The sequence below is a fragment of the Macaca nemestrina genome, chromosome 9 (assembly GCF_043159975.1).
Source record: "Macaca nemestrina isolate mMacNem1 chromosome 9, mMacNem.hap1, whole genome shotgun sequence".
Lineage (NCBI taxonomy): Eukaryota > Metazoa > Chordata > Mammalia > Primates > Cercopithecidae > Macaca > Macaca nemestrina.
The window spans coordinates 38,477,150-38,491,786 of NC_092133.1; the positions used below are offsets into that span (position 1 = coordinate 38,477,150).

General features: G+C 43.6%; 1 protein-coding gene across 50 annotated transcripts in view; it reads left to right on the plus strand.

Annotated features, from left to right (window-relative positions):
- The window catches only part of LOC105478501 (sorbin and SH3 domain containing 1), a 253,390-nt gene extending 241,347 nt beyond the window's left edge, over nucleotides 1-12,043 (plus strand). For 19 of the 50 annotated variants that reach the window (XM_071069422.1, XM_071069425.1, XM_071069430.1 and 16 more), the window contains 3 exons: nucleotides 897-955; nucleotides 4,797-4,909; nucleotides 8,409-11,782. In XM_071069422.1, the coding sequence (XP_070925523.1) occupies nucleotides 897-955; nucleotides 4,797-4,909; nucleotides 8,409-8,476 (240 nt within the window). In that variant the 3' untranslated portion in view covers nucleotides 8,477-11,782. Of the gene's footprint in view, nucleotides 1-110; nucleotides 171-764; nucleotides 956-4,796; nucleotides 4,910-8,408 lie in introns of all 50 variants that reach the window. The other 31 variants (XM_071069421.1, XM_071069394.1, XM_071069403.1 and 28 more) reach the window with 7 other exon arrangements.
- Nucleotides 12,044-14,637: the final 2,594 nt, after the last annotated feature.

Genomic DNA, 14,637 nt, shown 5'->3' on the forward strand with positions numbered 1-14,637 from the left:
ATCCAAGCGTGATGGTGTGGTACGTGGATTTGCTCATGCTTTTATTTTGAATCCTTTCCAATGTGACATCTGCTAAAATGTCTCCCTTATAATTTGCTTGGTGATCACAGCTTTCTCATCATTCATTGAGAGCAGGACCTGATCTCACAGAATCTGAAAAGAGCTATGTGGTAAGATGCCTGTTGAATAAGACTGCAGCCTTTCCAAAGAGAATTTTTACTGATCCTGCTTTTGGAATCTAGACTAGAATGATGCCTGGTTAACCCACAGAAACATTATTTACAAGAATTCTGTGGCTATTATAGTAGAACGAGATGTTAGGCCACTCCCTTACCCCCAGCCCCTGGTAAAGAGCAGAGGAATTTAGAGACAATATTTCTACTTTGCCTATATGTGGGATTAAATTAATGTATTAGTGCATGATCGGGGATACATACTTGCATTTCTACCCTAAAGTATTCCATTTGTAACAGTTACTCACTAATTACAGGCTTTTATGCTGCTTCCTTTTTTTTTTTTTTTAATATTCTTACTAAATTCCAAATTCTTCTGTATCTTACCTGTTTTTCCATGCTTACGCCTGGATCCCTCCTGCACTCCACTACTGGAATATCTATTTTTTTAACCTGGATCTTCAACTCTGTTTTCTCCCTGGACTTATGTGCTTCGTCTGGAATGTTACATCTCTTCCTCTCTTTCTTTTTTTTTGTCCCCATGTTGACTGTTTTATTGGGGTTTCTGGATATCTTGGGGCCACCTCACAGGAAGCGGTTTGCAATGAGATCATAAACATTGCCGAAAAATCTGTTCATTACTGCAGCACTGTTTCTCATCCCCTTGACTTTCATCACAAGGTATCCCCTTCTGACAATAAATCATCTTTAATCATTTCTCAGCAACCTCAAGCCCAGCAGCGAAGAGTCACCCCCGACAGGAGTCAAACCTCACAAGATTTGTAAGTACTCCTGGTGAACTTCAGTTCTCATGTTCCCAGAGGACTGTTGGTCTTAGAAAGCGGGTCACTGGCTGAATATGGGGCAGTTGTTTGCAGAAATGAGTGAATTACTCCCAGGTTCTCTCCTAAGGATTTCTAGTGAAGGACATGTTCCGCATCAGCCGAGGTGAAAACAGGTGGCAGGTAAATAAAGGCCGTCATAGACTGCTGGGAGAGAGAGACAGATAAAGATTAACTGCTGTAGAATGGCAAATGAGAGCTGTGCTGACTGATTTCAGTGCTAGTGTAGCAGGAAGTGAGAGGAAGGAATGGTTAATTCTGACCAGCCATGAATGAAAGGGTTGCTTCATTCATTCATTCATAAAAAATTATCGGATACCTCCTATGTTTTAAGCACATAGGAGAAAACTCTGTGCACAGAGAAAGAGAGATTTGGACCAAGCACTGAAAGACAAATTGGTTTCTGAGAGCTAGAAAAGGGAGGAAAATATCTTCCCAGAGGTGAGGACCACATGTGCAAGGGCATGGAGTGGGTGTATTTGGAGAACTTGAAAGAGCCCGTGTAGCTGCAGCATATGCTTCATGGAAGAGATAGAGATGAAGCTCAGAGGTGGGATGGGACCAGATGGTAGATTCCAGAATGCAGTTGAAGTAAGTTTGGATTTTATTCTGTAGGTACTAGGGAGCCACTGAAGGTTTTTGAAGTAAGGAACATATTGATCATATTTTGTTTTAGGGAGATAACTCTGGCAACAGAGTGGAGGGTAGATTTCATAGACCAGGGACAAAGATGTTTGTTAGAAGACATCAATCCAGCTAAGAAGCCATGAGGGCCTGAGCCAGGACACAGTGGGCATTTTGTAACCGTCGAAGTGAGTATGATTACCAACAGAGATACAGGTGAAGAAGCCTAGCCAGCCACAGAGACAGAGAAGGGGCAACAGGAGATGCCAGTGAGGGTCTAAAGACGTTCGCTTTCACAGAACAGCTGCAGCATCTGGTCAGCAGTGTCACCTGCCCAGAGAGGCCAAGAGTGGGAAATGAGAAATTTCCACCAGGCATTTTCCATGGCAATTGGAAAAATCCCTGGTGACCTCTGATATGGCAGGGTTGGTGTTAGTAGGAGTGGTAGCAGGTGCTGTGTTAGGAAGGGTCGATGGTGAGTGGAAGGCGGGGGGCTATAGATCAAGGGAATAGCAGAGGCAGGGGAGGTGTTTTTAGGGTGCAGAGACAAGCACATTTGTACCAGAGTAAAATGCCAATTAACGCAAATAAGATCTAAGTGAGGCCAGGTGCTCACAGCTGTAATCCCAGCACTTTGGGTGGACAAGGTGGGTGGATCACGAGGACAAGAGATCGAGACTGTCCTGGCCAACATGGTGAAACCCTGTCTCTACTAAAAATACAAAAATTAGCTGGGCGTGGTGGTGCGCGCCTGTAGTCCCAGCTACTCCGGAGGCTGAGGCAGGAGAATCGCTTGAACTCAGGAGGCAGAGGTTGCAGTGAGCTGAGATTGCACCATTGCACTCCAGCCTAGAGATAGATCAAGACTCTGTCTAAAACAAAAAGGAAAAAAAAAGAAGTAAGTGAAGGAAGAGCCCAGGAAGGGGGTTCAACATGGCTTGGAGAAGGGACCTTTCTTTCCTCATGTGTGGGAGCAGAGGCAGGAAGGTGAGTGGAGGCACAGAGACTTAAATCTGGAGGGGAGGAGGATTAAGGTGCTGCGCACAGCAAGCTTCCAACTCGAGAAATGGGTGTAGAGTGAGAGCTCTTGGCTGAGCTGGGGACACCAGGATTGGCAGGAGAGCTGGGGGAAGGACCCCATGGGACAATGTTCTGAGGAGTATGAGGTTCATCCCAAATTAGAACTGACTGGGGGACCCAAGCAACAAGAGTGTGGGACTTTGTCCAGCCAGTCTCCACTGTCTGGGAGTGAAAACAGAGAAGCAGATATTGGAGTTATTTCCCAGGGCTGAGGCTGGCAAAGCAGCCATGGTGGGAGTTAAAGGGCCCAGGCATTCTAAGAAACTGGCAAGAGCATGTTTTGGGAGGCCAGTAGGGGACTCCAAATTGAGTAGGAGACAGCAGGCAAATACAGAAACATGAAAAAAAAAAAAAAGTATTTACCAATTGGAAATTGATCTTCATCTCTTAATTCCTCATTTGAGACCTTCCTTCTGGCAACCAGATCCATCCACCAAATTATCAATACGTTTAGATAAATATGGAAAGTAAAGTTGTCCCTTTGGTTTTAGCAGAGAAGAATGAACCTCTCGTTCCTGGGAAGTGACTCCACTTGCTTGTTTCTAGTCTTTCTTGCTCACACACTGGAATTCATTGACATCTACTGGAAATGGTAGATGATTGGCCCATTTACAGTTTTGCCTGCTACTGTTGTGTCTCAAAATAATAAACAGAGTTGTGAAGTTGGTGCATAGTAGGTGCCTCTTATGTATTTGTTGAAGAAATAAATAAAAACAAAGCTTTTCCTTGATGCCAAAGCAAGGATCAGATTTCACCACAAGCAGTGGCTGTTAGAACAGACAAAACAGCATAGACCCAATGCCTTAGGCCAACTAGCAAGTAAATAAAAATCTTGCCCTCAATGCTCACTGGGATAGAAAAAAGAAAAAAAGCTTTCAAGGGTTTCAGAAAAATGACATCCACATTTAAAAGCAGTGAATGAAATGTGTTCAGGCATGTAAAGAAACTCAAGATAGTTTTGCTAAACAGTGAAGCAATTGGAATGTACTTTTAATAGCATATATATAGCTATTATATGTATTATATATGGCTATTATACACACACACTTTTTTAAAAAACAAATGTTTTATGTTCTCCATTTGTATGACCAGAATGTAATGTCTCTGGGCCCAAATAACTTCTGATTGTGCTTCATAATCTACATAGATTATCCTATGTTAAGGAAAAGGCTAGGTTTACTTTAAAGCAGGGGTCCCCAATCCCCAGGCATTAGCACCTGAGTTCTGCCTCCTGTCAGATCAGCAGTGCATTAGATTCTCACAGGAGCATGAACCCTATTGTGAACTGCACATGTGAGGGATCCAGGTTATGCCCTCCTTATGAGAATCTAACTAATGTCCCAATAGTTTCATCCCCAAACCATCCCCCAGACCTCACCCCGTCTGTCGAAAAATTGTCTCCCACGAAACCAGTCCCTGGTGCCTAAAAGGTTGGGGACCACTGCTTTAAAGGCAGAGGTCGGCCGGGCATGGTGGCTCACGCCTGTAATCCCAGCACTTTGGGAGGCCGAGGCGGGCGGATCACGAGGTCAGGAGATCAAGACCATCTTGGCTAACATGGTGAAACCCCGTCTCTACTAAAAATACAAAAACTTAGCCAGGCGAGGTGGCGGGCGCCTGTAGTCCTAGCTACTCGGGAGGCTGAGGCAGGAGAATGGCGTGAACCTGGGAGGCGGAGCTTGCAGTGAGCCGAGATCGCCCACTGCACTCCAGCCTGGGCGACAGAGCCAGACTCCGTCTCAAAAAAAAAAAAAAAAAAGGCAGAGGTCGGGGTAGAGTGGGAGGTGCTCTAGATAAAAAGGCTTGGCTGTGGTGACCAAATGAAGCTAAGTAAGAGGACTGATCATGGCTTGCTTGTCAGAAGTTCTCCATCCCTCAGCCTTAATTAACTTATATGTGGAATGCATCTCCGCAAATGCTAAGTTATTAGGGAAATAGTCAATAAAATGCTTTTATCCCTACTGATAAGTAGGAAACACTACTGAAATGTTGATTGAACTTGAAATGGAGTTTAAAAATTCATTATTTAATCCTGTCAACATTTGAGTCACTTACTATTCTTTTTTTTCATGTATAGATTTAGCTATCAAGCATTATATAGCTATATACCACAGAATGATGATGAGTTGGAACTCCGCGATGGAGATATCGTTGATGTCATGGAAAAATGTGACGATGGATGGTTTGTTGGTAAGAATCTCATCATGCTTTTCTTACTAGTTGTGTATTGAGGGAATAACAGGGGGCGAAGAGCCATGCAAAAAGCAAAGCAATCTTCTCTGCACAGAAAGAAGAGCCTTCTGAGCTTTTTACAACCTTGGGAATTCTGGGCCACCAGTCTGTGTTGCTATTAGGATGGTGTGGATGTTGCTTATGTTGAACCTGAAACCAAATCTGCTGCACAGAAGAGCAGTAGTCAAATTTATTAATTGGGTTTCCATTTATGTTTTATTTTTTTTATTTTTATTTATTTATTTATTGAGACAGAATCTCGCTCTGTCGCCCAGGCTGGAGTGCAGTGGCGTGATCTTGGCTCACTGCAACCTCTGCCTCCCAGGTTCAAGCAATTCTCCTGTCTCAGTCTCCCAAATAGCTGGGACTACAGGCACCTGCTACCACGCCTGGCTAATTTTTGTATTTTTGGTAGAGATGGGGTTTCACCTTGTTGGTCAGGCTGGTCTTGAACTCCTGATCTCAGGTGATCCACCCGCCTCGACCTCCCAAAGTGTTGGGATTACAGGCGTAAGCCACTGTGCCTGGCCCTAGTTTCCACTTACATTTATATTGTGCATGTGTCTATTTTGCATCTGGAAATTTTATCTTTAAAACCCTTGTGAAATAACACAAGAAAATTTTTGACTGACCCTGTGTCTCCACCATGAAACTCAGGCATATGTGTAGACATTCTAAAGACCTTGTTTCCTCCAGGCTTTCAGTAGTATTAATCAAAGCAGCCTGCTTAATTAAAGGATTTGCCTGTATAAGAAGGAGAGAGATCAAACTTATTGAGATTCTGTTACAAACCAGACACTGTGTTTGTTATGCTTTTATTGACGTTCTCTCAACAAACAGCCCAGTAAGATAAGAATTATCCTCATTTATCAGATTCGAAAACTGAGGCCCAAACAAGAAGATCACCAAGGTAGCAAATAGTGGGGCCAGGATTTGAACTCAGGCCACCCATCTCTCCTAAAATCTGTGTTCTTTCTGCTCAGGCATGCATATAATGTTGGGAGATATTGACCCACTCTTTGCCTCAGTTTCTCCCCATAGAAGTGACTTTACCTTCATCTTCCTTCCAAAGACCAGCCCTTCCCTGATTTTTCTGGCAAAGCTTTGTTAAAGCAAAGTAGTATCAGGACTGGGGTGGTGAGGACAGCAAGACCTCAACATGAATGAGAAGTCAGAAAGATTTACTTTGTGTTCACCAGCCTCTTAGAGAACTACCCCATTCTCCCAAGGTCCACAGAAGCCCACAGCCCTCACTACCTTGAGTCGTCTGTTCATTAGAAATCAGGTCTGAGGCCGGGCGCGGTGGCTCACGCCTGTAATCCCAGCACTTTGGGAGGCCGAGGCGGGTGGATCACGAGGTCAGGAGATTGAGACCATCCTGGCTAACACGGTGAAACCCCATCTCTATTAAAAATACAAAAAATTAGCCGGGCGTGGTGGCGGGCGCCTGTAGTCCCAGCTACTGGGAGGCTGAGGCAGGAGAATGGCGTGAACCCGGGAGGTGGAGCTTGCAGTGAGCCAAGATCGCGCGGCTGCACTCCAGCCTGGGTGGCAAAGCGAGACTCCGTCTCAAAAAAAAAAAAGAAATCAGGTCTGAGAAGTCAATGACCACTCCAGGGCAGCACAATCCAATAGAAACACAGTGTAAGCTGTGTATGAAATTTAAAATGTTCTAGAAGCCCCATGGAAAAGAGTAAAAAGAAACCAGTGAAATTAATTCTAATGTATTTTGTAAACCCAGTGCGTTCAAAATGCTATCATCTGAACATGTAATCAATATTAAAAATTGTTAGTGAGTTATTTTACAGACATCTTTTCATACTAAGTCTTTGAAACCCAATGTGTATTTTATAGTTAACAGCGCCGCTCATTTCAGACTAGCTGCATTTCAAGTGCTCAGTAGTCACACATGGCTATCATTTTAGAGAGTGCAGCGCTAGTAAGCACTAGCTGTTAAACTCGTTCAGCAGTATGTTTTTTTTATGAGAACTTAGGTGTGGGAAGGAGCACCAGTTCTCTAACAAAGGCCTGCCAGGCAGCTGGGTAAAGGAAGTATTTTGGGATGAGTATCTTCCTTGCATCCTTGAACCCTTCACTATTTTTTTTTTTTTTTTTTTTTTTTTGAGATAGAGTCTTGGTTTGTCACCCAGGCTCAAGTACAGTGGCATGAACTTGGCTCACTGCAGGCTCTGCCTCCCAGGTTCAAGCGATTCTCCTGGGTCAGCCTCCCAAGTAGCTGGGACTACAGGTCAGCATCACCATGCCTAGCTAATTTTTATATTTTTAATGGAGATGGGGTTTTACCATCTTGGCCAGGCTGGTCTCAAACTCCTGACCTCAAGTGATCTGCCTGCCTCAACCTCCCAAAGTGCTGGGATTGTAGGCGTGAGCCACCATGCCCAGCCTCCTTGGTCACTTCGAAAAGTAGCGTTTTCAAACTACAAATAAAGTAGCCTAGCGGAACTCATTTTTCTCATCCATAAGGGAAGATGCTAACTAGCTATGTGGCCCTAGGCAAGTTTCTTATTATCTCTGGACCTTACCATCTCAGTTCTCTAGCCTTCTTAGCCATTCTCCGTAGGAGTTCAACTAGATGTTTTAGGTGTCCTAAGCTTTAATATATTTTTTTTTAGCTTAGAAGTTTCACTTTGGGTACTAATTCCAACCCACTGGTAGTGGCTGCTTGAGATGTTGTGTGCAACAGGATTCCGAAGCCAAATCTAAGCCAATTGTGATAAGGGTGCAATTATCAAATTGGGATGTCTGCTAAAGAGAGGATAATGATGACACAACATATATCTGCCACTCCTGCTTTAGAGAGAGAATCCCAAGGGAAGGAACTAGATTAAGGATCAGCAGTGCTGCCTGTGGAGCAGCCCAGGAAGGGCTTTGTTCCCAGATGGCTCAGTGCTCCTGGCTTAGCAGGAGCCCTAACAAGGTTAGTACCAAAGATAGGGACTCAACTGGAGTCTTAGGCACAAGCTTGATAGGAATTTCCTTTTGATGGGTGGCCATAGTCAGTGGGCTTTCAGAAACTGCATGGTCTAGAAAATCTAAATCCCAGGTATCTTCTTGTGTCAGATAAATGTGTGAATTCCTCCAGAAAGCAGAAGTGTTGGAAAGAGCAATGGACTGGGAGTCAGAAGACCTCGGTTCAGATTCTGCCTCTGATACTTACTAAGCGGTGGAACCTCAGACATGTTACTTCCACTCTCTGAACCTGGGTTCCTTCTTCTGAAAAACAGGAGTACTAGAAATGCCTACATTGCTTACCACCCAGCATTATTTGGCAGCCTAAGTGAGATAAGGTAGGGGAAAGGACTTTGGAAACCATATGGTGTTCTCTAAGCTGCAGGACTGTTAACAAGGGGCGTTTGAGCAGACATCCCTGCAGCGTGCTGTCTCAACTCAAGTGAGTGGGTCTTCTCACGTTTCGTATGTGTGTGCTTTTTTATAGGTACTTCAAGAAGGACAAGGCAGTTTGGTACTTTTCCAGGCAACTATGTAAAACCTTTGTATCTATAAGAAGACTGAAAACCATGGAGATTATTTTTATTGGAGGATGAAGCATCATTCATGAACCGATCTTTTTAGTTGAGTCAGTAGGAAAATTAATACAGTGGATAAAGTAAGAAGCAAAAGACAGGGGCAGAGAAGTGTTGTGTTTAAAACCCAAGCCTGTCTAAGGTTACTGTGTATTAGACAGGGCTGAACTAGTGTGCTGAACAAAAAGAATTGAGACAAATTGTATTTACTTAGCCGCTTCTGGGAGCCACTCCAGCCTTTCCCCTCCCCTCCACCTCTTGGGTAATCTGACCTGAAGCATAGTCTGGGATCAGAGTTAGCCAGAAATGCCTCCTCCTGCCCCAGCCTTAGAGAGCTCCCATCTCAAAGGAATCATTGATCCTGAAGGCTTCAAGCCCAAGGATGCACCAAGACCCCCAGCCTACATTTCCCAGCTCCCCTGGAGCCAGCTGATCCTCTAACTGCTGGAGGTCAGTCTGGGCTGCCAATACTGTCCCCTAGACAAAGGTGGAGTCCCCCAAACTGCCCCAAGACCAAATCCCTCACTCAACCTGCTGAGGTGTGGATGGGGAAACGGAGGCAAAACTTAGGCGCCCAATGCATTCAGCCTGCTGTGTAGCAGTGCCGTTGACTGCCCTGGTGTTCAGACAGAAAAGCACACAAGGTTTGCCCATGAGAACTGGGGAGCAGATGGCCAAGCAGATAGGTTATGTCTGTTTTCTGAGTGATGAAGTCAGGAAGCCCTGTGGCTCTGGAGGCCACTTGTGGTTCATTCTTTTCCCATATCCTTGGCTTTTAGAAATGGTTACCTTCAGGACAGCGCAGCTGCATTTTTCAGAGCACTGTTGCTAACCTTTCTTTTCTGGCTTGTGTTTGCCTGGGACAGTTTGGAATTGGAAGGCCTATTCTCATAGAAAACCAAAAATGATGTTCATTCATTCATTTAACATACAGCAATATATGCTGGCTGCTGGGGGGACAACCAAAAGCAAGACATGCCCAGGGTTTGCTGTGGCTCCAGATCTACTCCCTGTAGGAGTTCAAGGATCACACAAAATGTAGTAACCAGGGTTGTGAATCTGAGTACACCCTGGCAAGGCTTCTCTTCAGACTGAAGCAGCAATTCTGCCACTACCAGCGGCAACCAGGACGTCTGTTCTTTGTGGGGGCCAGATCAGAAGAGAGAGGCCCCTGTGACATCTGGGGTGCGTGGTCACAGCTCTGTCCAACTCAAGGACGTTTATCGGCCTCTCTTAGACCCCCGAGTGAGACAAATGCAGAAATGACCCATTCCCTGCCCACCAGGAACTCGAGGTGATTGGGGAGACAGACACAGGAAAATGAACTTAATCAAGAGAGACCGTGATAAGTGCTGAGAAGGGCGTGAGGGAGGAAGAGATGAATTTTCCCTGGAGGAATCCTAGAAAGCATTGTCATATTTCCATCTCCATTAGCTCACTTTTAAACAACTAGGGTGCTGGAAGAACCTTTGTCTGAGGGTAGTTCATAGCTGGAAATACCTGGAATATTTTCCAGAGTCTCCAAACTGTCATCTCCCCCCACAGATACACATCCAAGCTCACAAATAGGAGTAACAATTATAGGTGGTAGGGTTGTATACAGGAAGCCCTGGCTGTCTGCATATAGCCCAGAATTACCCCAGGACCATTGTCCCAAAGTCTAAAGTCTTTACAGGTAGGCAAAATTTGTTTTCAATGCCTGTGGCTCAGCTGCTGTCACAAATACCCATCTTAGGATCCCACCAGCTTCCCACCCTCCACCAGACAGCCGAGGTACCCTCACTTTCTCCCTATTGTTCTTTCAAATCCTGTTCTCAGGAAAGAAACTGCCACTAATTCATTCACACTAAAGTGTAAGTGATTGATAATAGGAATGAGTTACCTCTTCCCACAGACATTTGTTTTTAAGTATGACAGAGCAGGGCCTTAATCCCAAGGGAAAAGGCTATGGCACTGGAGGGGGTGAGCTTTCTGGGTAGAAGGAGACGTCCTGATTTTCCTTAAGACCCAGTAAGAGTAAGACGTCTTGCTTTGGAAGGTCTGCTCCACCATCTAAGAGCACTGGTTTTGTTGTTGTTGTTGTTGTTGTTGTGTTTTTTTTTTTTACTGTCTCTGAGGGAATATAGTAAAAATGCATATGCACGTGCAATTTGCACGGCAGCATTTCACCGATTTTGGAATGTATTGGCTAATGTATTTCCTGGTCTTTAGATGCAAACGATTAATAACACTATCTTATCTAATAGTTTTTTGAGGGGTGCTTCTTGATTAAGTAGGTAATTTTGAACACCTCTTTAAATACAGCTAGAAAATAAAACCAATTCGTAAAGCCACATTTGCATATGATGCCAGCCTCACGCATTTGTATATCTCCAGAAATTCAGGTATGCCTCACCAATTTGCCCGTCTTTAATGAAATCATGTGTTAAAATTTGCATCACGTCGCCTTCCTATGTATGATGAAACAAGGAACAGAGGTTTCCAATTGCTCTTTTGTCTTCAGACATTTAGTAATATAAAGTACCTATTTTTATGCTGAAATGTTTATACAGGTTTATTAATAGCAAGTGCTACTAACTGGCGGCATGCCTTGCAACACATTTTGATATATTAGCCATGCTTCCGGGTAAAGGCAAGCCCCAAACTCCTTATCTTTTGCAGTCTCTCTGGGATCAGTAAAAGAAAAAAAAAAACATCATGTGCTTAAGAAGTGGGACTGTAAATATGTATATTTAACTTTGTATAGCCCATGTACCTACCTTGTATAGAAAAATAATTTTAAAAATTTGAATGGAAGGGGGTAAAGTAAGGAAGTCATGAAGTTTTTTGCATTTTTATTTAAATGAAGGAATTCCAAATAACTCACCTACAGATTTTTAGCACAAAAATAGCCATTGTAAAGTGTTAAAATTTATGATAATTATTCTATTGGGGAGGGAAGGTAACTATGATCTCAGTTATAGTTTTTTTTCCTTTTTAATTTCATTATTTTGGTTTTTTGGTTTTTGCAGTCCTATTTATCTGCAGTCATATTAAGTCCTATTGCTAGAATAGGTTACTACAAAAAAGATTATATTCTGAAAGAAAAATAACTGACATATATAACCAATTAACTTAAAGTATTGCCATTTAAATTACACACTGAGAGCATGTCCTATGCAGACATAGATTTTTCTGTTCGTTTATTTTTCTTCATTGCAGTGGATTGATTTGATAAATAGATGTGTTGAATTACTACATTTGCTGTACATATTATTTAATAAACTTTATTCAGAATTGCGTGGCATATGTTTGTTCTGGTCATTCATTGTTTCTTTCCTTCCTTTGCCAAGCTTCTCAAATGAGGCTTAAATTCACTGCTTCAATTTCTCATACCGTCCTTTCCATTCTTAATCATTTACCATCTGCCTTCTGCCACCTCCTTGAAGACACCACTTCTTACCTTTTTTCTGAATAACCAAACTCCTGACCCTCTGAATTAATTGATTACTGTTGACCATTTTGCCATTATTTCTAAAATATGTTTGTATTTGTTCTGATAACAAAAGTAATGCACAAATGTCTTTAAAAACAAAAGTAAAACATTATAAAATATGTATAACGGGTCTAGATTTGCTGTGTAAAACATGGGTATGGGAAATGACATAGCACTTTGTTTTTCTAAATAAAATTAATCTGGCTGTGAGTCCTCTCTTGGTATGGGTGGGCGAAAATGCAATCTGTCCTTTTTCTCCTCCAAACCAAATGTGTTAAGGCACTAGGCATGCAGTCTCCCCTGGCATCCCATGGCTACAACTACCGCCATCTTAGTCTGGGATGGGGTCTGCTGTACATGAGGCACGGATCTGTCCCCTAATAGGAAAGCTCACACCTCTACCCTCTCTCCCTGGGTTCTGTCCTCCACCTCCAACTAAATGCACCAGTTTGCAATGCTGCCTCTGGAGTAACTCGGTGTACCTGGGCCTCAAACAGGTGTAGGAGAGGGGCCTAACAGTCTCTTCTTTCAAGGGTCTGACAGTCTTTAACACTAGGCCCTGAATCACAGGCCCTATGAACCCTTGTCTCCAACAAATCCGTCAGCTTACCTCCTAACTACTTTTAGAAGCCAACCACTTCTACCATCATAGCCCAAGCCGTTTTCTCTCACCTGGATCATTGCAATAACTTTCTAACTGGCTTCCCTGCTTCTGCTCTTGCCCCCTCTAGTCTTGTCTAGACAGAGCAACCAGAGTGATCATCTAAATGTTGGTCCAAAACCCTCTAGTGGCTTCTCATCTCGCTAATGTGGTACAATGGCAAGTCTGTAGACATACTGCTCCTCCCCTCCCCCTGACCCCTGAATTATCTCCTTCATTCCAGCCACACCGCCCTCTTTGTGGCCTCAGACTCATTAAGCACATTTGAGGTTTAGGGTCTTCATGTTTGCAATCCCCTGGAAGGCCCTTTCCCCAAGAGCTGCATGGTTTTCTTCCTCCTTTAGGTCTTCCTGTTGTCTTCTCAATGGGGCTTTCTGTGACTACTTTACATACATTTAGGAAACTAGTGTCCCCACCCACTGCGTTCCATCCCCCTCTTCCTGCTCTGTTTCTCCATAACACTTACCACCATCTGAGATTTGTCTTCACATGCAATCCTGTAAATTTGGTGGGATTAGTGACTCTGCTTTGCTAATATATGCCTGGCACCAAGAAGAGAGTCTAATGTGGCACTCAATCCTTTGTTGATCAAACAAACGGATAAAGAAGCCCTTGAGACCAGAGATCCTAGAACTCAGAATATGTTCTACCAACAATGAAAGAAGGGAAACCATTTTCTTACAGTGGCAGAAACAACGAATTAATCTTTCATATTATGCTGGTTTCATACAAACATAGAAAGTGAAAGTTCTGCGTAATAACACTCCTCACAGAGATCACTCCAATATATGGTCCTCCCAGCTTGCTTCTCTACACGTACTAAACACACATGTCTCTAAAATGCTTTATGTAGTCTCATACACTTTTACTTTCCTTTGGTAGAACTTGGATGTGTTTCCATAACTTACTTAACCCATCCTCTATTGATGATGCAAGTATTTGAGGTTATTGCCAGCTTTTTACCACAACAAACAATGCTGCTTTGAGTAGAATTATTGGCTCATAGAGCAGGAACATTTCAAACCTTAAGAGATTTCCAAATTGCCTTCCCAAAAGTTCCAATTATACTCCCATCAAGTCCATGGAACTGTGTTTCCCACCACCCAGTTAAAACTCCTACATTGTCTGCTTCCATGAATTGCTGCTCCTTGGTTCACCTGCTTTTGGCTGGCCAGCCCCTTCTTCATCCTCTTTCTAGATCTTCACTGCATTCTCAGCCCTCTGTTATTTTCTCTCAATACATGCTCCTGCGGAGAGCAGATCTCTCCCAATATAATTATGGCCCAAAGAGTCAATTGTGGGAAGGCCCTTTCAGTGATTAAATGGTAGACGCCTAGGCTGGGCATGGTGGCTCACTCCTGTAATCCCAACACTGGGAGGCCGAGGTGGGTGGATCACCTGAGGTCAGGAGTTCGAGACCACCCTGACCAATATGGTGAAACCTATCTCTACTAAAAATACTAAAATTAGCCGGCCGTGGTCGTGCGCCTGTAATCCCAGCTACTCGGGAGGCTAAGGCAGAATTGCAGGAACCCACGAGGCAAAGGTTGCAGTGAGCTGAGATCGCGCCACTGCATTCCATCTCAAAAAAACAAAAACCAAGGTTGCAGTGAGCTGAGATCACGCCACTGCATTCCATCTCAAAAAAACAAAAACCTAACACTACTGCATTGGCTGAGACATACCAAAAGGCGCTGGAACTAGCCTCAGTCAGGGGTTAATCCAGAGACTCAAACTCTCATCAGTATTTGTCTTATTCTTGGCGTTTTGTTTGGCTACATTTTCACCTACTGAATGCCCCAGTGGGAAACATGGTTGCAGGCTGCTCCAGCCTCCTTCTTCCAGCTCTCTGACTCCAAATTCTCAAGGCAAAAGTACTTTCCTATTTGGCTTTCCCTGAAAACAACTCCAGATGCTGGCAGGCCCAGTCTGGATATTTACCCTTCCCTAGACCAATCACTTTGACTAAAGAGGCAACTTTAGTTGTAAAAACCTTTGTGGCTTT